Source organism: Pristiophorus japonicus, chromosome 21 (assembly GCF_044704955.1).
Source record: "Pristiophorus japonicus isolate sPriJap1 chromosome 21, sPriJap1.hap1, whole genome shotgun sequence".
In the NCBI taxonomy this organism is placed as follows: Eukaryota; Metazoa; Chordata; class Chondrichthyes; family Pristiophoridae; genus Pristiophorus; species Pristiophorus japonicus.
Window position 1 is genome coordinate 68,818,329 of NC_091997.1, and position 26,095 is coordinate 68,844,423.

The 26,095-nt window shown below is 44.6% G+C and overlaps 1 protein-coding gene across 2 annotated transcripts in view; it reads left to right on the top strand.

The window, feature by feature from the left end:
* Positions 1-26,095, top strand: part of scaper (S-phase cyclin A-associated protein in the ER) — a 393,511-nt gene that overhangs the window by 11,514 nt on the left and 355,902 nt on the right. The window contains exons 2-3 of one of the 2 annotated variants that reach the window (XM_070865007.1): positions 9,827-9,944; positions 22,658-22,746. In XM_070865007.1, the coding sequence (XP_070721108.1) occupies positions 9,827-9,944; positions 22,658-22,746 (207 nt within the window). The remainder of the gene's footprint in view (positions 1-9,826; positions 9,945-22,657; positions 22,747-26,095) is intronic. The other variant, XM_070865008.1, reaches the window with a different exon arrangement.

Genomic DNA, 26,095 nt, shown 5'->3' on the forward strand with positions numbered 1-26,095 from the left:
GTACCTAAATGGCCCACAAAGGCAATAAAAGGGGACATTCCTGATGTTGGTCATCACAGCAGCATCCTATCCTGTTGTCACCCAATGTTCCTACACCCATACCTTCCAGCGGAGCCACTGGACAGTCATTTTAAAAGAAGGTGTTAATATTGGAATTGAGAATTATTCATACTGCATCAATCCTGTACCAGTATGAAATTGATGTTGAACAATTTCCAAATGTGTTAGCAATTATAATTTTAAAACTCACATTTTATATATAATATGGTGTCAAATTGTATTATATAATTTATATAATAAGTTGATATCTTATTGATCTGCTAAGAGGAATCATCCTTTAATTGATCTCAGAAAGGTACAGCAATTACAGCTTGTGGCTTTGAAAGAACACGCACAGCTACACTTCAGTCATAGATTAATACATTGTGTGTTACCCGACTTAATGATCCAGCCCTTATAATGAGTGTATCCTCTGACTTAGCAGTGCCTTGAGATTTCTGCTAGGACGCTAAACAAGCCTCGGAACTTTGCTCCCAACTATATTCCCGCGTGTCTTTTGTGTAGGTGCGCCCTTAAGTAATCCTTTTGTTTCTGTCCGTGTTTGAGTTGTTCAGAATAGTCACCTGTGAGAATTTTTCCTTCGCCTGGTGTGTGATCCACATATTTAAATCAACTTTGATTGTCCTGTTTAATTGACGGCAGACCTCAATTTCAGAGCCAGTGACTTTCCATTAGAATGAAAAATAACACGTCACTTCAGCAGTCCCATTGCTCATGGTAGCCTGGAATATTCAAAGTGCAATCTGAAAAAATGTCCCAGAAAATTAATGCGGCATCTATACTAACAATGATTATGCACAGAATAACAGACCGTCAATAGTATAATACATTTTACTTCTTAATGCTGATAACTTGGTAGAATTAAAAAGAAAAAGAAGCGAAGTTATGAGCCTAAATTGAAAGTATAAAATGTTGGAAGTACACAGCATCATGAAAAAAGAAAGATGAATGTTCTATGGGGAGACCCTGTCTTCTGATGAAGGGTCTCCAACTAAAATACTAACTTGCCTTTTCTGTTTGCAGATGTTGACACATCTGTTTACTTCCGTCATCTCTAGATTTTATTTCAGGTATTCAGCAGTTGCATTTAAAAAAAAATTCCAAGTTGTGAACATGCCTTTGGTTGAGGCCGTTAGTTGTGTTGGGTAGGAGAGAGAATGTATTGTTCTGGAGCCAATTAGCTATGTTTATACAGGTTAAAAATGAAGTTCCACGAATGAATACGTCTTATCCTCTGTAACTTCACTAAGGTGTTCACTCGTTCTCGCTTGCATGTTCTCATATGTTCGCATGCTCGCTCTCGCTCTCTCTCTCTCTTTCCTCCGCTCCCCCCCCCTCCAATCCCTCCCATCTATCCCATCATCATCATCATTATAGGCAGTCCCTCGGAATCGAGGAAGACTTGCTTCCATTCATAAAATGAGTCCTTAGGTGGCTGAACAGGCCATTACAAGAACCACAGTCCTTGTCACAGGTGGGACAGATAGTCGTTGAGGGAAAGGGTGGGTGGAACAGATTTGCCGCACATTCCTTCCGCAGCCTGCGCTTGATTTCTGCATGCTTGCGGTGATGAGACTCGAGGTGCTCAGCGCCCTCCCGGATGCACTTCCTCCACTTAGGGCGGTCTTTGGCCAGGGACTCCCAAGTGACAGTGGGGATGTTGCACTTTTTCAGTGAGGCTTTGAGGGTGTCCTTGTAATGTTTCCTCTGCCCATCTTTGGCTCATTTGCCGTGAAGGAGTTCCGAGTAGAGCGCTTGCTTTGGGAGTCTCGTGTCTGGCATGTGAACAATGTGGCCTGCCCAGTGGAGCTGATCAAATGTGATCAGTGCTTCAATACTGGGGATGTCCTATCACATCAGCAATAACTGTATTTAAATAAACTCCAGTTGACTTTTGAGGTTGTCATTATACTGCCCTTGATGTACGGTCAGTATCTAAGCTTTGTGTATTTGTGGGCCTTTAAAGTAGACCTTCATAGATCACTTGAAAAAATAAACAAAAACATAAAACAATGTAGTTTAAAAAAAATCAAAAGCTTCCAAAAAAAAGAAATTGCTCTACAGCACCACCCTGTGGCTGGGGTTTGCAATCACATGCAGACTCAAAGCAGTACCCCCCCTCCACCTCTTCCCTGTTATTTCTGCATGAGATATTACACTTCAGTTTATTGACGTTAGCACAAGGCAAACGCATGGAATATAGAAAAGTGCTCGGATTAAAGTTGAAATCAAAGTTGGCATTAATTTAGATATATCGGTAGGCAATGAAGAAAAACAGATTTTGAAGTTCTGATTTGAGTTTATCCACCATTGAAGCCACAGCACTAAGTACAGTCCTTTCTGAACCACCAGCTCCATGAAAATCAAAGAACAAATGGATGAATAAGAAATATAAACTGAGTTGGCCATAATTAGGAGTGAAGGGTTGTGGGGAGCGGGCAGGGAAATGGAGCTGAGCCTAAGATCAGATCAGCCATGATCTTATTAAATGGCGGAGCAGGCTCGAGGGGCCAAAGTGGTGCTGTAGAACAGTTTCTTTTTTTTTGGAAACTTTAGATTTTTTTAAACTACATTTTTTTAACTACTCCTGCTTCTATTTCTTATGTTCTAATTGTGATGCAGGTATCCTCGTAGTATACACTGCTGTCTGTCTGCTGTGCTCTGCCCAGTGACAAAGGAGTACTGTGTATGTGAATGTGCGGCAAGTGTGTGGAGTTTCCTTGTATTAATGCCAATTTGCGCACAGCAAGCTCTCTCAAACAGCAATGTGATAATGACCAGATAATCTGGTTTTTTGTGATGTTGGTTGAGGGATAAATATTGGCCAGGACACCGGGGCTAACTCCCTTGCACTTCTTTGAAATAGTGCCATGGGATCTTTTACGTCCACATAAGAGAGCAGACGGGGCCTCGGTTTAACGTCTCATCCGAAATACGGCGGCTCCGACAGTGCAGCGCTCCCTCAGCACTGCACTGGCGTGTCAACCTAGAATTTTGTGCTTATAAACTTCTGATTCAGAGGCAAGGATGCCACCAACTGAGCCACAGCTGTAATGCAAAAGTAAATGAGATCAGTTTGAAATGTTACATGGCAGGTATTTCCTTCTTTGAAATCCCTATTGAAGACTGAGAACAGAACTGTAGACCGCTGAGGGGTTAAAAAGGCCCACAACTGCACAGATACAATAAGTTGTGGAAACCCAATATTCTTCTAAAACACTAAGCAAGTCAGGTTGTCCCCTTTTTGGAGTTTTTTTTTATAAAGATATATATATTTCAGAGTACTTTTTTGTTTCCCAAGGGATGCAACATTATCCTGCAATGAGGGAGGCGGCTTCCAGGCATCTGCTGTTATTTCACTAGAAAGGCACAGACGAGCAGCTCTGATTAGGCATCTGCCTTCTTTCACTCGCTGTCTCTCTGTCAATATATTTCACACTTTGCTCACTCTCCTCTCTCTTGTGCTGTCCCATATTCTCTTACAGTCTAATTCCCTCTCATTTCTCTCCTATTTCATTCATTTTCTTTCTCATGCCCCATTGCTCCCTCCCTTTTGGTCCAGCTGTGTCCTGTTCTCACTCCGCCCCCTCTCCTCTTTCTCACTCCAATCCCCCTCTCCTTCTCTCCAACCCCTTTCTCCCTTCTCACTCCAACCCCCCTCACCTGCTTCCCTTCTCTTCCTTTGCACTCCTCCCCTCTGCGCCCTCTCACTCCCCCTCTGCTCCCTCTCGCTCCCCCTCTGCTCCCTCTCGCTCCCCCTCAGCTCCCTCTCGCTCCCCCTCTGCTCCCTCTCGCTCCCCCTCTGCTCCCTCTCGCTCCCCCTCTGCTCCCTCTCGCTCCCCCTCTGCTCCCTCTCGGTCCCCCTCTGCTCCCTCTCGCTCCCCCTCTGCTCCCTCTCGCTCCCCCTCTGCTCCCTCTCGCTCCCCCTCTGCTCCCTCTCGCTCCCCCTCTGCTCCCTCTCGCTCCCCCTCTGCTCCCTCTCGCTCCCCCTCTGCTCCCACTCGCTCCCCCTCTGCTCCCTCTCGCTCCCCCTCTGCTCCCTCTCGCTCCCCCTCTGCTCCCTCTCGCTCCCTCTCGCTCCCCCTCTGCTCCCTCTCGCTCCCCCTCTGCTCCCTCTCGCTCCCCCTCTGCTCCCTCTCGCTCCCCCCCACCTCCTTCTCCCTCGCCCCCCACCTCCTTCTCCCTCCCCCCCCCACCTCCTTCTCGCTCCCCCCCCCACCTCCTTCTCGCTCCCCCCCACCTCCTTCTCGCTCCCCCCCACCTCCTTCTCGCTCCCCCCCCACCTCCTTCTTGCTCCCCCCTCCTTCTCGCTCCCCCCCTCTCCTCCTTCTCGCTCCCCCCTCTCCTCCTTCTCGCTCCCCCCCTCTCCTCCTTCTAACTCCCCCCTCTCCTCCTTCTCACTCCCCCCCTCTCCTCCTTCTCACTCCCCCCTCTCCTCCTTCTCACTCCCCTCCTCTCCTCCTTCTCACTCCCCTCCTCTCCTCCTTCTCACTCCCTCCCTCTCCTCCTTCTCACTCCCCCCCCTCCTCCTTCTCACTCCCCCCCTCCTCCTTCTCACTCCCCCCCTCTCCTCCTTCTCACTCCCCCCCTCTCCTCCTTCTCACTCCCCCCTCTCCTCCTTCTCACTCCCCCCCTCTCCTCCTTCTCACTCCCCCCCTCTCCTCCTTCTCACTCCCCCCTCCTCCTTCGCACTCCCCCCCCCTCTCCTCCTTCTCACTCCCCCCTCTCCTCCTTCTCACTCCCCCCTCCTCCTTCTCACTCCCCCTCCTCCTTCTCACTCCTCCCCTCTCCTCCTTCTCACTCCCCCCCTCTCCTCCTTCTCACACCTTTCTCTCCTCTTCCACAAACTGTGCAATAATAGCGGTATGTTAAAGGTTATTTATTAGTTGTGTGGCCAGTTATCTCACTTATGGAAAAGCGTTTGATTCATAGAAGACTTGATCTGCCTCTCTGCTTGAACCACGAGTTAAGTGATGGGAAAACTTTGAATTATTGTTGTTGTTTTGGGCCTTGCACCAGACCAGAGCACGAGAAGTTTCTGCCAAGTCACTTTTAACCTGACCACTATCATCATCATCATAGGCAGTCCCTCGAAACGAGGATGACTTGCTTCCACGCCAAAAAAGGATGAGTTCACAGGCGTTTCAATGAGGGACCAGATATTCCAGGTCCTGAACTGCATATTGAAGGCTGGAAGATGCCTGTGCGTGGATTTTTTTAATGTGCACACCAGCCACCACACTGGCTTGACAGAGCTAGGTCTTGGTCCAGTGGCAAGGATTAATCAAGGCGACTGGAGACCTGCTCTGCTGCATGGGCCTAGTGCACTCATATATCACAGTGTGGGCTGGCACGTGCTGCCCCTGGGCCCTTGCCTCTCCTGGGCCCCGATCACGCCCCTCTACAATCTCTCGGCGCTCCTTCGCCCTGACCTCGCCGCTCCTGCTGTATCTGCCCACACTTCGATCACCGACCTGTACCTTGATGACGTCCCTCTTCGCTGCTGTCGCCCTCGCACTGTACCTTGCAGTGGTATGCCGCCACGCTGCTCCAGGGGCCACTATGCGCCACCCAGGATGAGCGGCTTGTCTGTTGAATTTTTTCCTCCCCTCTGCATTGGCGAAGAAACTTGACTCTCGGAAGGCATCTGGATATATACATGAAAAGGATACATTTTCAGGGCTGTGGGAACAGAGCAGGGATGTGGGATTAATTGGAGAGCTCTTTCAAAGAGCGGCCACAGGCATGGTGAGCCGAATGGCCTCCTTCTGTGCTGTATGATACTGCGATATGCCCTAATGGCTCTTGTAAGGAACTTTCCTTGTATGGATACACTCAAACCTTTCTGTGTAGGGCCCCCTTGCGAATATTGACACCTCTGTGTTTCCACACATCAGTGTTGCAAGATCAATGCACAAGTTTTGCAAGATAACTAAAGTGAGTATGTCAGTGCTCCCTCAAACATCATGTGGGGCACAGGGCCAAAGAGTAAGTTAAAGCAGTCACTGTTTCAGTGAAAGCTCTTGACAGTTTCTGGAGCGCTCTAGGATCATTTATCCTATATTTTTTTCTTGGGATATGGATGACACTTATTGCCTGTTCCTAGTTGCCCTGAAGAGGTGGCAGTGGGCTGCCTTCCTGAAGTTAAGAGTTAGCCGTGCAGTGTGGGACTGGCGTCACATGTTGACTGGGTAGGCTGGTAGATTGATCCCGAGATGAAGGGGTTGCCTTATGATGAAAGGTTGAGCAGGTTGGGCCTATACTCATTGGAGTTCAGAAGAATGAGAGGTGATCTTATTGAAACGTATAAGATTATGAGGGGGCTTCACAGGGCAGATGCAGAGAGAATGTTTCCCCTCGTGAGGGAATCTAGAACTAGGGGGCATAGTTTCAGAATAAGGGGTCGCCCATTTAAAATGGAGATGAGGAGGAATTTCTTCTCTGAGGGTCGTGAATTTTAGGAATTCTCTACCCCAGAGAGCTGTGGAGGCTGGGTCATTGAATATATTCAAGGTGGAGATAGACAGATTTTTGAACGATAAGTGAGTAAAGGGGAGTGGGCAGGGAAGTGCATTTGAGGCCAAGATCAGATCAGCCATGATCTTATTGAATGGCGGAGCAGGCTCGAGCGGCCAAATGGCCGACTCTTGCTCCTATTTCTTATGTTCTTATGTTCTTTCTCTAAAGGACAATAGATGGGTTTTTACGATAATCTGGTAGCTTTCATGGTCATATTTTTCCTGGTGCTAGCCTACACATCCCAAAATGTATTGAACTCCGCTCACGACATCTGGGTTGCCAGTCTAGGACCATAACCACTGCATCCGATCTCGGTGCAGAGTTCTTCGTAGAAGGGCTGCTTTGGCAACATCATTGCTGCAAGTTTTCTTATTAAATTAATGCAGAGTAGATTACAGGAACTTTTTATACACCAAAAATCTCTTAATATTTTAAAATTTGCACTTGCATGCACTTCCTATCAAAGTTTTCCTTTTATAAATGACTATGCCCATATTTAAAATGGAAATTGCCGATGTGACACTTATGGTGCTGAAGCAGTATCACTGACAGATGGGCATTGGAGCGGCCAGTTTACATGTGCAGTTTCCATCATAAATGTGGATATCAGACTCTATAATGGAACTGCAGGGTACTGTAGCACAGTGGTGATGTTACTGGACCAGTAATCCAGAGGCCTGGACTAATGATCCGGGAGACCCGAGTTCAAATCCCACCATGGCAGCTGGGGAAATTAAATTCAGTTAATAAATCAATCAGGAATGAAAAGCTAGTGTCAGTAATGGTGACCATGAAACTACGGGATTGTCGTAAAAACCCATCTGGTTCACTAATGTCCTTTCGGGAAGGAAATCTGCCGCCCTAACCCGATCTGGCTGATATGTGACTCCAGACCCACAGCAATATAGATGAGTCTTAACTGCCCTCTGAAATGGCAGACCACTCAGTTAAGGACGATTAGGGATTGACAATAAATGCTAGCCTTGCCAGCGACATCCCGTGAATGAATAAAAATACCTACAAAAGGACAGAAAGAGTGACTTAAAAAAGGGCATTGAATTTATCCTGCTTGCCGTGGTCTGGTTATCCCCTTACCTCAGATTTTGCTTTACCTGAAGACGACACTTGGTTTCGACTCCCTGTGTGTATTGCTATGAACAATCGACGAGTATCCTAATGCCTTATATGTGATCTTTCAAGATTCTTGTTGTTGGCAGTACAGTGATGCACAGCAGAGCAGGTCTCCATTCGTCTTGGGTAACCCTTGCCACTAGACCAAGACCTAGCTCTGTCAAGCCCGTGTGGTTGCTGGTGTGCAACGGCCACTAGACGTTAAAAAAAATCCACGCACAGGCATCTTCCACCCTTCAGGATGTAGTTCAGGACCTGGAATATTAGGTCCTTCATTGAAACATCTGTGAACTCATCCCTTTTTGGCGTGGAAGCAAGTCATCCTCGATACGAGGGACCGTCTATGATGATGATGTTGCACACTCAGACACTTGAGTTGTAATAAAAAGGACTTCCAAATTATAAATGGTTATTGCCCCTCTTTCAACCCAAGAGATCACATCAGAGCAAACCCCACCTATCGGTCCATGAATCAAAATGCATCCTTTACCTTCAGGTTTTTCTGGTTGGGGGTTTTGCTCAGCTTGGAAAAGCTGCATTTCTCTGTCCGAAAGCAAATAAATTATCTGTTCTGTTTTATCAGAGTGCATTGCGCTTTGTATTGTACAGCTACAGTGTGCTAAATTAAGGTTGGATATAAATGGGGGAAATGATTTGGAGGACAATTGACTTGCCACTGAGATCTACTCAGAAACTAAGGCAAATTATGCCACAAATAATAAATGTAGAAATGTGTGGGATTTGTCACTGGATATTACATTTGAAACACATCATTGTCTTGAATGTACAAGCTCTCCTGATATCTTAGCATGTAAATGTTGCTCTGAGTTTTATGCTAAGAAAGCTCGAGGTCTGATTTCCCCAATCCCTAGCCCATTCCTGTTGTGTTAGTTGATCTCCACTCTCATTAGGCACACCACAATTATCATGTGTTGGGCAAGACAAAATATCCGCCAGGTTTTCCACTCACAATTACTGTTCAGCGGCCTGTCTTCAAAATTGTGCATGTGAGCACGTCGGACAAGAACAGCATTGAACATGCCTCATGATGGATAGCTTGCTGCTGCTGCGAACTTTTCAAGCTCTCGCACAAAATATTGGTTGAGCGACTGGAGGGTGTTGGGTACTCCCGAAACCATTTCTCGGCCTGAGGTCAGGGGAGGTGAGAATAGATCGCAGTGGAGGTGCTGAGTAACACTTTGTCTTCGTAAACTCCAGCATCCAAACAAGTTGTAACAGGAGAAACTGAGTGGGATTTTGTTACGCAAAGAAAGTGCTGACATTTCTGAGGGCGTTAGTTGAAAGAAAGAGCCTTGAATTTAGATAGTGCTCATCATGTCCAACAATGGCCATAAGCACTTGAATTACTTTGAAATGTAGTCACTCTTGTTATGTTGTCACAGCAAGGCCCCAACAATAAACCACAGCAGGGTAAATGACATTTGGTTTCACTTGGTGTTTGTTGAGCGAAGATTGTTGATCAGGACACCAAGAAAAGTCTTCTCTCTCCTTCGAGTAATACCGTGGATATTTAACAGTCACCACAATAGGCAGAGGTATCTGAAGAACAATACAGCATTCCTTGCTACTGCACTCGAGTGTCAGTCTAAATCATGTGTATTGATATGAATAAAATGTTTCTGTGTAGAGTAAGAAAAAAAGAAAGACTTGGATTTATATAGCGCCTTTCACGACCACTGGATGTCTCGAAGCGCTTTACAGCCAATGAAGTACTTTTTGAAGTCACTGTTGTAATGTAGGGAACGCGGCAGCCAGTTTGCACACAGCAAGCTCCCACAAACAGCAATGTGATAATGATTACTTCGCTTCAGAATACATCTTTTTCTAAGTTTATAAACTTTCCTTCTAAGCATGTTTCCTTTCATGCACTGAATTATACCCAAGAAAGAAATCGGGACACTGGTGTGGTGGAGAACTTTGAACTGAAACAGTAAAACAACTTGTATTTAAACAGTGTCTTTAATATAAGAAAAGATCCAGGGCATTTTGGACAGAGAATGTTGGACACTGAGTGGGGCGTAGGAGAGCAGTTGGAGGAAGTAACTTATTTTCAGCCACGTAGTTTTAATCCACGTTGGATTCATTTTGCCTTTAGGCCTCGTTCCAGAGATCCAACAGTCATGACAAAGTCCGAAAGATAGTTGCACAAGAAGGACGAGCAGCCAGAAACCTGATTGCATGGAGTGTTCCCTTGGAAAACAAAGATGATGATGGTAAGCTTTGACTGCACTCAGAGACATGGCCACTTGACATGAGTAATGTTCAATAAACAAAGGGGCTTCACATCGTGGCTTTAAAGGTGTGGTTATTTTTTTTTTAGTTATTACAACAAATAAGGCTTCAACTGTCATGTCAGCTGATTTTAAATACACATATCCATTCATAAAATGGAAAATAAACAAACTTCTATATTTAAAACATTTTAACATTTGTGATGAAGTTTCCCCCCCCCTCCGAGGTTCCTTCCCTTTAGATTCCACTATCCTCTCCCCATTCCAGTTTGATTAGACTGGTGTTAGACTCCGTGTGATTGAGTCAAATATTTTCTATTACGTTGTGATTGTCCAGAGAATTTTATTTCAGAAAGGAAAAATCAGATGGAAAAATAAAATTGATGTATACAAGACTTCTACAAGAAAGAAGGCCATTATATAGTGTCTTTCACAAACAGAGGATGTCCCAAAATGCTTCACTGACAATGAAGTACTTTTTGAAATGTGTAGACTTTTGTAATGCGTACAGATAGATATGTATTTGTATATTTGCAAGAGTTTTTTTTGGGGGGTGGGGGAAGATGAGATTTTGGGAATCCATATGGAAAAATGCTCTGAGGTATAAGAGTCTTAAGTGCCTTGGGACGTTGACTACGTTAAAGGCCCTATAATAATGATAGGCATCAGTGATTTAAACATTGGTTTTGTGTTTCAGAGCACTTCAGTAGAATGAGTGAGAACAGTGCAGTACTAAACTTTGTCAGTAGGTGGTGCACAAGAGCTGCTAAAACTAAGCTGAAGTGGTTGGTGTCGGCACAACATAAGAACATAAGAATTAGGAACAGGAGTAGGCCATCTAGCCCCTCGAGCCTGCTCCGCCATTCAAAAAGATCATGGCTGATCTGGCCGTGGACTCAGCTCCACTTATCCGCCCGCTCCCCATAACCCTTAATTCCCTTATTGGTTAAAAATCTATCTATCTGTGATTTGAATACATTCAATGAGCTAGCCTCAACTGCTTCCTTGGGCAGAGAATTTCACAATACTTGTGACCAGTCACACAAGTCAATTTATTTCCTTCTCAATTTTTCTGTTTTGAGTGAAAAATACAGGGTATGTTGCAACACTTTCAATAGTACAAGGTCTGTCATTTGTATATGTGTTTTTAAAAATTTGACTTTTGCATTTTTCTACTTGGGGGACCCAGTCAGCACAATGTGCTCTCTAAGGCCGAATCTTGCTCCATCTACTCTGTCCCAAAAGATGTGCTCACACTTCCGACTGCATCAGTGTGATCTTTCATTTCCAAAACCAGTCCCCTTACCTGTTTTAATCAGGATGTGCAGATTTTGCAGTTCAGTTATACAGGTAGTCCTAGCCTGCTGTTCTGACTTTGGACTATCATTCCCAAATATTAAAATTGCCTTCAAGCTTTGAGTGTTGGTCCTGCAATGGCTCTATGGAGTTTGAGGAACTGGACAATAAAAGCAGTCTGAAGTCTGCCTAGACTTATTTCCCCTGCATCTTCGCCAACTGGATTTGTGCTAATTTGATTTGTTACTACATGGTTTAAGAATGTACCATCAAAATGCAATGCGCTGTATCATCAAAACGCAGTGAGGTGTTAATCCATCTAGTTGAGAAGTGTGGAAAGAAATTACATTTTTTTTATTCGTTCACAGGATGTGGGTGTCGCTGGCAAGACCAGCATTTATTGCCCATTCCTAATTGCCCTTGAGAAGGTGGTGGTGAGCCACCTTCTTGAACCGCTGCAGTCCGTGTGGTGAAAGTGCTCCCACAGCGCCGTTAGGGAGGGAGTTCCAGGATTTTGACCCAGCGACGATGAAGGAACGGTGATATATTTCCAAGTCAGAACGGTGTATGACTTGGAGAGGAACTTAGAGGTGGTGGTGGTCCCATGCGCCTGCTGCCCTTGTCCTTCTAGGGGGTAGAGGTCGCGGGTTTGAGAGATGCTGCCGAAGAAGCCTTGGCAAGTTGCCGCAGTGCATCTTGTAGATGGTGCACACTGCAGCCACAGTGCGCTGGTGGTGGAGAGTGTGAATGTTTAAGGTGGTGGATGGGGTGCCAATCATGCGGGCTGTTTTCTCCTGGATGGTGCTGAGCTACTTGTGTTGTTGGAGCTGCACTCATCCAGGCAAGTGGAGAGTATTCCATCACACTCCCCAGCCTGACTTCCTAAATTAAACATAGAAAATAGGTGCAGGAGCAGGCCATTCGGCCCTTCGAGCCTGCCATTCAATATGATCATGGCTGATCATTCAACCTCAGTACCCCACCCCAGCCTTCTCTCCTTACCCCCTGATCCCCTTAGCTGTAAGGGCCACATCTAACTTCCTTTTGAATATGTCCAAAGAACTGGACTCAATAACTTTCTGTGGCAGAGAATTCCACAGGTTCATAATTCTCTAGGTGAAGAAGTTTCTCCTCATCTCGGTCCTATTTGACTTACCCCTTACCCTTAGACAGTGACCCCTGGTTCTGGACTTCCCCAACATCGGGAACATTCTTCCTCCATCTAACCTGTCCAGTCCCATCAGAATTTTATACGTTTCTATGAGATCCCCTCTCATTCTTCTAAACTCCAGTGAGTTAAGCCTAGTCAATCCAGTCTTTCTTCATATGTCAGTCATACCATTCCGGGAATCAGTCTGGGATTATGTTGCAGGATGTGCTTGATTTGGAGCACTTACAATGGGCTTTCTTGCTTTTCTTTTTTATTTGCACCCCACACTTTTGATTCTCTTTGTCTGTTTAACCTGGAATACAGATGCGGTGAGAATTAGCCTTTTTTCTTGATGTAATGAGGGGCGGCAGGCTTCTCGAATTTGGATTTGTGGATAACATCACAATGCATTAAATGCATTAGAAGCAGTAGTATAAAAATGTTAGTTTATTTATTCATTGTGCTATGCCAGTAAGACAAATTGTTGCTGGTTTTTGTCATTTGCCCCTGATTTTTAAGATCTGTACCACTGTATTTCAAACTTGCAGGTTAAGAGTAACCGAGATTTCAAAAAGGTCAATTTGTGTAGAATCATTTGTTACATATTGAAAGTATTTAATCCAAATAGAAATAGTGCTCGGTGTGCTAGTGGAGTTTTAACTGGTACACGAGTACAACATTAATATCATTAATATAAAAACAGAAAAAGCTGGAAATACTCAGCAGGTCATGCAGCATCTGTGGAGAGAGAACCCGTTAGCGTTTCAGGTCGATGACCCTCAAATGTGTTGCTTGGTGCAACCAAATAGTAATTCTTCAAAAAGGAATTGGATAAATACTTGAAGGAAAACAGAATTGCAGGGAAGGGGAAGGAGCGGGGTAGTGGGACTAACTGGATTGCTCTTCGAAAGAGCTGATGCAGACTCGATGGGGGCAATGGCCTCCTCCTGTGCTGTACCAGTCTATGATTTGAAAACTAGTAATTCGCATTGTGGAATGGAACGCAGTGCATTGGAAACAGTTTTGGTTTCCATATTTACGAAAGGATGTACTTGCATTGGAGGCAGTTCAGAGAAGGTTCATGAGGTTGATTCCGGGGATGAGAGGGTTGACTTATGAGGAAAGGTTGAGTAGGTTGGGCCTCTACTCATTGGAATTCAGAAGAATGAGAGGTGATCTTATCGAAATGTATAAGGTTATGAGGGGGCTTGACAAGGTGGATGCAGAGAGGATGCTTCCATTGATGGGGGAGACTAGAACTAGGAGGCATGATCTTAGAATAAGGGGCCACCCATTTAAAACAGAGATGAGGAGGAATTTCTTCTCTCAGAGGGTTGTAAATATGTGGAATTCGCTGCCTCAGAAAGCTGTGGAAGCTGGGACATTGAATAAATTTAAGACAGAAATAGACAGTTTCCTAACCGATAAGGGGTTATGGGGAGTGGGCAGGGAAGTGGACCTGAGTCCATGAACGGATCAGCCATGATCGTATTAAATGACGGAGCAGGCTCGAGGGGCCGTATGGCCTACTCCTGCTCCTATTTCTTATGTTCTTATTAACACTGAAATGGTGCACGTGCACAGTCTTTTCGGTGCTCAGTTGCTGAAATGACACTGTTGCAAATTTGACGTTTCTGTCCTCGGACCGCCCTAGTTTTTGGGGAGGGTCTGTACACTGGGTCAGCGCAGCAAAGTGTTGGCTTGTGGTGTGCAGTTCTGCTACAGCTCACTTTTATGCCGAGCAGCATTGGATGGAGGACAAACCATATCCGAAGGACACTTTGCCATCGCATTGTGGCGCACTGCCGGGTTTATATTGCAGCTGCTGCTGGTGCCGGGCTGCAGTGTAAATTTTCTGTATTACACTGTAAATCAGTGTAAAGCTTCTGATTTTGATTTGTGTGGAGGGGCGTGCTGAACAGAATCTGGTTGCTTTAGTCTAGTTGTTGTCTCAAATCTCCAAGCAACTGTTGAAGAGGACAGTGTTGAGCAGCTCAGTCAGGGAACGATATTATCAGGAGAGGCTACAAATATTGGGGCTATTTTCAATAGTGAAATACAGGTGAGAGGAGATATGATTGAGGTGTTTAAATTGTTGGTGATAAGGTTCTGTCCAGTTGGACGGGTTATTTTTAGATGGTTAGGGATCATCATAGGAGGTCCCTCGTATCGAGGATGACTTGCATCCACGCCAAAAAGGGATGAGTTCACAGGTGTTTCAATAAAGGACCTAATATTCCAGGTCCTGAACTACATCCTGAAGGGTAGATTTTTTTTAACGTGTGGTCGCCGTTGCACACCAGCCACCACACGGGCTTGACAGAGCTAGATCTTGATCCAATAGCAAGGGTTAACCAGGACGACTGGAGACCAGCTCTGCTGCACGGACCTAATGCGCGCACATATTGCAGTGTGGGCTGGCCCGTTCTGCCCCTGGGCCCCTGCCTCCTCTGGGCCCCGAACTCACGCCTCTCCTGGGCCCTGATCATGTCCCTCTATGAACTCTTGCCGCTCCTTCGTCCCGACCCTCGCCCCTCCTGCTGTACCTGCCCACGCTCCAATCAGCGACCTGGACCTTGGTGACACCCTCTTCACAGCCGTCGATCTCCAGTACCCGCTGTACATTGAAGTGGTATGCTGCTTTGAAGGCCCCGACCTGCAAGGACCATCTGCAGGTCGGGGCCTTCAAAGGAGCAGTGTGCAGCCCGACCCAGTTAGAGATAGTAGGACTATGGGACATATGTATAAAATAGAATCACAGAAAAATTACGACACAGAAGGAGGCCATTCGGCCCATCGTGTCCGTGCCGGTCGAAAAAGAGCTACGCAGCCTAATCCCACCTTCCAGCACTAGGTCTGTAGCCCTGTAGGTTACTGCTCTTTAAGTGCACATCCAAGTACTTTTTAAATGTGTTGAGGGTTTCTGTCTCTATCATCCTTTCAGGCAGTGAGTTCTAGACCCTCACCAACCACTGGGTGAATTTTTTTCCCCTCATCTCCCCTCTAATCCTTCTACCAATTACTTTTAAATCTATGTCCCCTGGTTATTGACCCTTCTGCTAAGGGACCGAGGTCCTTCCTATTCACTCTATCAAGCCCCCTTTAGCTGAGGATTTAAGTCAGAGATTGGGAAGTATTTATGTTCACAGCGATGCATCACCCAGATTACTGAAGAATATGAGTCGTTCAAAAGGGAATTGGACAAGTTGTCCAAGAGGAGGATATTTCCAGTTACAGAGGGTAAGTTGCAGGATAGCTAGGATTGGAAAAACTTGAGCTTCGCATGATTGCCATAGGCAGTCGGAGAGCAAGTCCCAAAGTTTTTCCTCAATTAGACTTTTTTCTCTCTGCTTTTTTATCTCAGAGATGTATGTGGCTGCACCATGTCTGGATCGTGTAGGCTTGATGGACAGGGTGTTTTCCCTTTCTGTTTTCATATATTCATGTAAGAATATAAGAACATAAGAATTAGGAACAGGAGTAGGCCATCTAGCCCCTCGAGCCTGCTCCGCCATTCAACAAGATCATGGCTGATCTGGCCGTGGACTCAGCTCCACTTACCCGCCCGCTCCCCATAACCCTTAATTCCCTTATTGGTTAAAAATCTATCTATCTGTGATTTGAATACATTCAATGAGCTAGCCTCAACTGCTTCCTTGGGCAGAGAATTCCACAGATTCACAACCCTCTGGGAGAAGAAATTCCTTCTCAACTCGGTTTTAAATTTGCTCCCCCGTATTTTGAGGCTGTGCCCCCTAGTTCTAATCTCCCTGACCAGTGGAAACAACCTCTCTGCCTCTTATCTTGTCTATCCCTTTTATTATTTTAAATGTTTCTATAAGATCACCTTTCATCCTTCTGAACTCCAATGAGTAAAGACCCAGTCTACTCAATCTATCATCATAAGGTAACCCCCTCATCTCCGGAATCAGCCTAGTGAATTGTCTCTGTGCCCCCTCCAAAGCCAGTATATCCTTCCTTAAGTAAGGTGACCAAAACTGCACGCAGTACACCAGGTGCGGCCTCACCAATACCCTGTACCGTTGCAGAAGGACCTCCCTGCTTTTGTACTCATCCCTCTCGCAATGAAGGCCAACATTCCATTCGCCTTCCTGATTACCTGCTGCACCTACAAACTAACTTTTTGGGATTCATGCACAATATGCGATGTGATTTAATTTTTTCCGCTTCTTCTAAGGTGAGAATATCTATATAAGGAATGTTATTATTGGGGAATGAAACACATTGCATTTCAGAGACCAAGTGGTCATCATTAAGCACTCCCAGGCCAGGTATAGCATGGTTAGATGCAGAATGAAGCTCCCTTTTCTTTGCCACAACATGTCTCTGCCTCGACTTTTGATATAAAAAAATAATAGTACTGCTTAAAATCTATTGAACCACGCACTACACAAGGATTCTAGGCAGTTTTCCCAATAAGTATTCTTCTTGTATGCTTCTTTTTCATTTAGATGATATTTGCCTAGTTTTGATTTTTTTGAAAATGTTTTCCGGTGTTTATATAGCACAGTGTGCTTTGGGAATCCCCTGTTTGTGGAGTGTTCTACAAAGCAGTTTTAAAAATGAAATTGAGGATGAGCAGAAAGAAATAACATCCCGTGAGCACAGGATTCTAAACCACAAGATATTTCCCTCCACCTTCAATCATTTTATGAAATATAGAAAGTAGGTGCAGGAGCAGGCCATTCAGCCCTTCGAGCCTGCACTACCATTCAATATGATCATCGCTGATCATGCAACTTTAGTACCCCATTCCTGCTTTCTCTCCATACCCCTTGATCCCTTTGGCCGTAAAGGCCACACCTAACTCCCTTTTGAATATATCTAACGAACTGGCCTCAACAACTTTCTGTGGTAGAGAATTCCACAGGTTCACAATTCTCTGAGTGAAGAAGTTTCTCCTCATCCCGGTTCTAAATAGCTTACCCCTTATCCTTAGACTGTGACCCCTGGTTCTGGACTTCCCCAACATTGGGAACATTCTTCCTGCATCTAACTTGTCCAATCCCGTCAGAATTTTATATGTTTCTATGAGATCCTCGCATTCTTCTAAATTCCAGTGACTATAAGCCTAGTCGATCCAGTCTTTCTTCATACAGCAGTCCTGCCATCCTGGGAATCAGTCTGGTGAACCTTTGCTGCACTTCCTCAATAGCAAGAATGTCCTTCCTCAGATTAGGAGACCAAAACTGTTAAGTCTTGGATAAAGAGTCAGACTAAATACTGCAAGCTCAAAGTAAGTGTGACCGTAGTCCTTTATTGCAGATCCCAGAGTGCCTCTCCAGCCTTTGAGGCCTCCTTATAGACAGGTGCTTCCAAGAGATTGTGGGATCCCTTGGGACTCCAGGGGATAAGCCCTCTGGTGGTTAGACATGGTGATTACAGGCTTACATACATAACAAAAACTGTACACAATATTCAAGGCCTCACCAAGGCCCTGTACAACTGCAGTAAGACCTCCCTGCTCCTATACTCAAATCCTCTCGCTCTGAAGGCCAACATGCCATTTGCTTTCTTCACCACCTGCTGTACCTGCATGCCGACCTTCAGTGACTGATGTACCATGACACCCAGGTCTTGTTGCACCTCCCCTTTTCCTAATCTGTCACCATTCAGATAATATTCTGCCTTCCTGTTTTTGCCACCAAAGTGGATAACCTCACATTTATCTACATTATACTGCATCTGCCATGCATTTTCCCACTCACCTAACCTGTCTAAGTCACCCTGCAGCCTCTTAGCATCCTCCTCACAGCTCACACTGCCACCCAGCTTAGTGTTATCTGCAAACTTGGAGATATTACATTCAATTCCTTCCTCTAAATCATTAATGTATATTGTAAATAGCTGGGGTCCCAGCACTGAACCTTGTGATACCCCATTAGTCACTGCCTGCCATTCTGAAAAGGACCCTTTTATTCCTACTCCTTGCTTCCTGTCTGCCAACCAGTTCTCTATCCACGTCAATACATTACCCCCAATACCATGTGCTTTAATTTTGCACACCAATCTCTTGTGTGGGACGTTGTCAAAAGCCTTTTGAAAGTCCAAATACACCACATCCACTGGTTCTCCCTTGTCCACTCTACTAGTTACATCCTCAAAAAAATTATCGAAGATTTGTCAAGTATGATTTCCCTTTCATAAATCTATGCTGACTTAGATCGATCCTGTCGCTGCTTTCCAAATGCGCTGCTATTACATCTTTAATAATTGATTCCAACATTTTCCCCACTACCGATGTCAGGCTAACCGGTCTATAATTCCCTGTTTTCTCTCTCCCTCTTAAAAAGTGGGGTTATATTAGCTACCCTCAAATCCATAGGAACTGATCCAGACACTTACATAAGAATATATGAATCAGGATCAGGAGTAGACCATTCGAGCTCGCTCCGCCATTCAATAAGTTCATGGCTGACCTGCGACCTCAACTCCAATTTCCCACCCAATCCCCATAGACCTTGATTCCACACGAGTAGAAAAATCTGTCGATCTCAAGACTTGATTATATTCAACAACTGAGCATCCACAGCCCTTTGGGGTAGAGACTTCCAAAGATTCACAACTCTCTGAAAAAATTCCTCCTCATCTCCGTCTTAAATGGCCGACCCCTTATCCTGAGACTATGCCTCCTAGTTCTAGACTCTCCAGCCAGGGGAACAACCTCTCTGTATCTGCCCTGTCAAGCCCCTCAGAATCTTATATGTTTCAATGAGATCGCCTCTCTCATTCTTCTAAATTCTAGAGAGTACAGGCCCAATCAACTCGATCTCTCCTCATAGGACAACCCTCTCATCCCAGGAATTTCAATGCGGGGACTCTGCAGCAGATACTGTCACAGCCCTGGAAACCCCTGCCCTAACTTCTGAAAGACCATTTTTCTTGGGTGTCTATTATCAATTCAGGAAACGTGTTTGATTAATGCACAGCTTGCAGAAATGGCATCAATAAATACAGAAAAATATAGAATGCTGAATTGTCAATGACAGGCCCAATGATAAACAAGGTCTGTTCTGCTGGAGGTAAATTGTCCCGAAGCAATTGAGGTAAATATTGGCCCGGACGCCGGGGAGAACTCCCCTGCTCTTCTTCGTAATAGTGCCGTGGGATCTTTCACGTCCACCTGAGAGGGCAGACTTGGTTTAACGTCTCATGCCTTTGTTATCTCTAGACTTGACTATTCCAACGTCCATAGTATCTCCTCATGACCCCGTAAGGTTGGCTGACCGCAGTTTGAAAACCTGAGACTTAGGCAATTGCATCCTGCTGGCTTCGAGTACATTGCCCTGCATTATTTGGTCTTGCAGGGTATTTTTCCACCGCTAGCTAAAGCGTGCCTCGGATGTTTTGCCTTGGCATCCAAGGACTAAAGCAGCTCAGGCACTGCTAAACCTTCCCCAGTTGACGCGAGGGCGCGCTATTGATTATTGGGAAAGCGGATCCTCGGAATGGGCTGTCAGCGGTCAGGTTACATGGTCAAACAGTGGGAAATCGATAGGCGAGATGGGATAGTGCTTGAAGCGATCAATGTTTTTAGTACCACAAGAGCATCAATAAAAGGGAGCTGGGGTTTGTCGTTTGTAAATTCAGCACAATTACTGGTTTAAAATGGCTCATAATGACAGGCTGCCTCGCTAACTCATTTTGTAGATAATGGCCGCGCATCAAATTTTATTTGTCACATCTGTTATGTTTATTTGGCAAGTCTCAATCCTAAAGTGGGTATGGGATAACAAGCCATGCTAGAAGTAGATAACGCATTAAGCGCTGCAGGAGATAAATAGGATTGACAGCAAAAAATTAGCTTATTTGCTTCAGGGTTGTTGTGTATTTGGAGCAGATTTTTATATCTCAATCTGACGAGTCTTTTTCTCATTTTTTGGTGGGGGGTGGGATGGGATAAGGAGGAGGAGAAAGTAACAGCATATATTTTTGAAAGTGCTATTCAGACCTGATTGTTTTCTTATTGACTCAAGTGTGCCAAAACTAAAAATTGTGAGTTGAGAATATGTGCATGCTGAGTGGATTTCTCTGCTGAGTTCAGAATCTTCTTTTTTGTATTACTCCACAACATTCCTTCGAATACTTTAGCAACACATGTGACAGGCAGGGATCTATATCCAAAAATCCATTTTTTTTTCTTGGATTTCACAGGAGTCTGATGCTTAAAAAGTGCTGACTGCATTCAATGGCAGATTTGTTTTAAGATGTATTTTCATCATCGACTAAGGGTTTCAGAAAGAAAAGATTTGCATTTTTATGCAATGCCTTATCGTGTCTCACAAGCTACTTTTGCTCTTGTGCTGGTACCCTGTTTTGGAAGAGCGATATCTGCGGGGCTGCTCTCCTGCTGCTATGCTGCGAGTCAGGAACCAGTCCCCGTGCCACAGCTGGGCTTTGCTCTGTAATGCACACACCTGTAGTGTAAACATATATAAATGATTTGGATGAGGGAACCAAATGTAATATTTCCAAGTTTCCTGACGACACAAAGCTAGGTCGGGTTGTGAGGAGAATGCAAAGATGCTGCAAGGCGATTTAGATATGTTGATTGAGTGGACAAACACATGGCAGATGCAGTATAACGTGGATAAATCTGAGGTTATCCACTTTGGGAGGAAAAACATAAGGACAAAGTACTATTTAAATGGTGATAGCTTGGGAAGTGTTGATGTACAGAGGGACATGGGTTTCCTTGTACACCAGTCATTGAAAGCAAACATGCCGGTGCAGCAAGCAGTTAGGAAGGCAAATGGTATGTTGGTCTTCATTGCAAGAGGATTTGAGTACAGGAGCAAGGATGTCTTACTACAGTTATACAGGGCCTTGGTGAGACCGCACCTGGAGTATTGTGTGCAGTTTTGGTCTCCTTACCTAAGAAAGGATATACTTGCCATAGAGGGAATGCAGTGGAGGTTCACCAAACTGATTCCTGGGACGGCAGAACTGTCGTATGAGGAGAGATTGGGTCGATTAGGCCTGTATTCACGAGAGTTTAGAAGAATGAGAGGGGATCTCATTGAAACGTTTAAAATTCTTACTGGGTTGGATAGACTGGATGTGGGGAGGATGTTTCCCCTGGCTTGGAAGTCTAGAACAAGGGGTCACAGTCTCAGAATACGGGGTAAGAAATTTCAGACCGAGACGAGGAGGAATTTTTTCACTCGGGGTGGTGAATCTGTGGAATTCTCTTCCATAGACGGCTGTGGAGGCCAAGTCACTGAATATATTTAAGAGGGAGATAGATAGATTTCTAGACACAAAAGGCATCAAGGGGTATGGGGAAAAAGCGGGAATATGGTGTTGAGATAGAGGATCAGCCATGATCATATTGAATGGCGTTGCACACGCGAAGGGCCGAATGGCCTACTACTGCTCCTGTTTTCTATGTTTCTATGTTTATGTTTCTAATACAGAGCTTGGCTCCCCATGCTTACTTTGCTGATCCTATGAGATGTTTGTAGATCCAAATTTTCTTGGGTCTATAATCCTCATTCGCACCAAGGAGTGCGGTCGTGCAGTGAATATCTTTGAAGTGAAGTTGGTTTTGTTGTGTAGGCAAATATATGAGCCATTCGGCACAAAAACAAGATCCCACAAACTGCCCTGAGATGCACAACCAGTTAATCTGTAATTGGTCGTATTGGTTGAGGAAAAGGATGGTGGACAAAACACCAGGAGAACGATCTTTAACGTCCACCTGAACCACTGTTACAGGCAGAAGGGGCCTTGCTTTGATGTCCCATCAAAAGGACTGTGCCTTGGACAATGCAGCACTCCCTCAGTACTGCACTGAGTTGTCAACTTGGAAGCATTAGATAAATTTCCCTTTAGCCTGCTGCACTGCACTCAAGTACCACTAAGCAGTCCTGCTTTACAGATAATACATACACCACATAGCTGAAATATAAATGGCAAACAAAGTGCAGCCTGTTCTAATATTCATTAGTTCAGGGAAAACAATGCAGGCAATTGGAAGCTAATTGGTTGCTTGGGGCAATAAATAGCAGGCGGAAAAATACAAAATATTTTCATTTTCTTTTTTTATTTTGCCACATCAATTTAGTTTAAATAATTGTTCAAATATTTTATCTTTCGTTTTTGGGAGGCTTTGTTGTTCTTCCAGATGGAACCTCTTCTTGCTTCAGACCAATATTAATTATGAACTTCAGTATGAAACTACTGTGCATTTTTTCCAATGACTTTTCTTCTTACAAAATCGTTCCAGGAAAAGCCAAGACACACATCAGTGGAAAAATACGGGAGGTAGTGAAGTCACAGCGCTCTGCCCTGGGTACACAGAGGGTCATAAAACAGGTACAATAAAACATTGCTTTGTTTCCAATACCTCTTTAAAACACTGATGCAGAACTTAACAGTAAGAGCTGTTTTTAATAATCTACATAATATATTAAAAATCTTGCATCTTTGCACATTTTCTGTTGACTTTTTTTATTATAATTGATGATGACCACATTGATAATGAAATCTGCCTAGGTACACCTGTCGCGCAGTACTGCACCCTCAATGGTGTTATTACTGTCAGTGCAGGTGTGGCAGAAGGGAATAATTACTGTATAATTTCCATGATAATTGTGGACATTAAAATTTATAACACAAATGTTAAAATACGGACTGAATATACAACTTTAAATTTGGGACTGAATGACGTCTGCGAGCCCTGGACTAATTATCCCCACCCTCTAAGTCTACTTCACCTGAAGACTTGACTCCCCATGTGCAATGCCACAGGTGATTGACGAGTATATTTTACAAAAAATCCGTTTCCTGTAAGTGATTAGCCAGAGGGATTTGTCCAATCTTTTCTTGTAGACCCATAGTAGGAGTGTGCAATTCTTGTGGCTGGGGCTAATCGTTGACATGAGACTCGTGTCCTTATCCTCCCTATTCCTTTATGTTTAAGTTCCTCCACGGTCTTGCTCCACCTTAAAGAAAGAAAGACTTGGATTTATGTAGCGCCTATCACGATCACTGAACGTCTCAAAGCGCTTTACAGCCAATGCAGTACTTTTGGAGTGTAGTCACTGTTGTAATGTGGGAAACGGGGCAGCCAGTTTGCGCACAGCAAGCTCCCACAAACAGCAATGTGATAATGACCAGATAATTTATTTTTTTGTTACGTTGATTGAGGGATAAATATTGCCCAGAACACCAGGGAAAACTCCCCTGCTCTTCTTCAAAATAGATGCTATGGGATCTTTTACGTCCATTTGAGAGAGCAGACGGGGCCTCGTCAAAAATGGCACCTTCGACAGTGCAACGCTCCCTCAGCACTGCACTGCACTGGAGTGTCAGCCTAGATTTCTTTTTTGTGCTCAAGTCCCTGGAGTGGGACTTGAACCCACAACCTTCTGACTCAGGCGACTGTTACCCACTGAGCCACGGCTGACACTTTTCTCAATGATCTCACTCAGCTTTGTGTCCCAATTCACAAGCTTTGCTGTTCTGACATTGATCTACTCCTCATTCCCATCTCGTTTACTCCACCATTGACCCATTTAGCAGCTTAGTGAGCTGCAGCCTGCTTAGTGAGTACTTTTTTTAACTGTTATAGGAACTTTTTGGCAGTGGGAAATTTTAATTGGGGTCTCTTAATTGGACACTTCTACCAAAAGAACTCCCATTCACTGTATATTATTTTCAGTAGACATAATACAAAATTCTTCAATTGGGATTTTTGTCTGTGTTTTTCCTGCTCCTGTGGTATAAGAGTGAATGATTGGTTCTGTGGACAGAATAATATAATAAAGCTTCATTGAAGGAAGCCATTTGGCTCATCATTTCTGTGCCAGTTGACATAAGCAGTTCCTCGAAATCGAGGAAGACTTGCTTCCACTCTAAAAGTGAGTTCTCAGGTGACTGTACAGTCCAATACGGGAATTACAGTCTCTGTCACAGGTGGGACAGACAGTCGTTGAAGGACAGTCGTGGGGAGTCTGGTTTGCTGCACACTCCTTCCGCTGCCTGCGCTTGTTTTCTGCATGCTCTCGGCGAAGAGACTCTAGGTGCTCAGCGCCCTCCCGGATATTCTTCCTCCACTTAGGGTGGTCTTTGGCCAGTACTGGCTTTTCGACTGGAGCTATCTACGCCTGCCCTTTCCCCATTCTTTCATTTCAAGTACTTCTCTAATTTCCTTTTAAATGATGTTATAGCATCTAGCTCAAAATCCAATTGTAGTAAAGCATTCCTCGTTATAATAGCCCTCTTCACCCTTCGTTCTTCTAAAGGAAAAAAAAGGAAAGAATTTGCATTTAAATAGTGCCTTTCGTGACCTCAGGATATCTTAAAGTGCTTTACAGCCAATTAAGTACTTTTGAATTGTAGCACTGTTGCAATGTAGGAAACGCGGCAGCCAATTTGCACGTGGCAAGGTCTCACAAACAGTAGTGAGATAATGACCAGATAATCTATTTTTAGGTGTTAGTTGAGTGATAAATATTGGCCAGGACACCGGGGAGACTTCTCTGCTCTTCTTCAAATAGTGCCATGGGATCTTTTATGTCCACCTCCGTTTAATATATCATCCTTAAGGCAACACACCCTCAATACTGCATTGAAGTGTCAGCCTAACTTTTGTGCTCAAGTCTATGGAGTGGGACTTGAACCCTGACCTCCAGAGGCGCGAGCAGTACCAGTACCACTGAACCAAGGCTGAAGCAGCGATGATCCTGAGTCAATGCTCCCTTGTTACTCTTTGCCTTTGATAATCTTGAAAAGCTTTATTAGATTTCTCATTAATCTTTTAAGTTTGAATTAAAAAAGCTGTAGTTTCTCTACCTTTTTGCCATAATAATCTCTCATTCGTTGTATCATTCCAATGAATCTTCATTTACATGGTTCGAGTATCCCTCCAAAAAGCGACATCTAGAATTCAATGCAATACTCAATCAATAGCCAATGAATCATACAAATTCAACATTACTTCCTTGCTTTTCTATTGAATTTCTCTGTGGGGAAGAAAAAATGCAGCATCCCATTTGTCTTTTTATTGTCTGTTCTATCTGCAGTCCCACCTTTAAAGATCTTTAAAGAAAGGTGAGGTGGTAGTGGCGAATTCTGTGAGGAATCTGGCTGGCTGTACAGTGAGATGTGGGCCCAAGACTATAGGAACTGATATCTGGTAACCATGTTGTAATGTAGGTACCTGTGAGCATACTTGCAGAGCTGTTGAGTTGGGGGTGGCTTAGCTAGTCACATGATATTCACTAGACTCAATAAAACCCCAGCCAGTTGGGTTCGGGGGATCCACGATGAGACAGGTGGTTGTGAGCCTGGTGGATGAACTGGCAATATGTCATCATCATAGGCAGTCCCTCAGAATTGAGGAAGACTTGCTTCCATTCTTAGCATGAGTTCTGAGTGTTGTGTTTAGAATAACTCCACAAGACTGTATATCTTCTCAAACTGGCACGCTGGCCTCCTGGCGAGGGAATTTGAGTATAGGAGCGGGGAGGTCTTGCTGCAGTTGTACAGGGCCACACCTTGAGTATTGTGTGCAGTTTTGGTCGCCTAATCTGAGGAAGAATGTGTTTGCTATTGAAGGTATTGTGTTCCTAACACAGATGAGGCTGCACAGAGGGAGGTTAAAGTAACAGTGACCTCAGTCTTTTAATAAGACACTCCAGAGTGACGAACAGGCCTTATG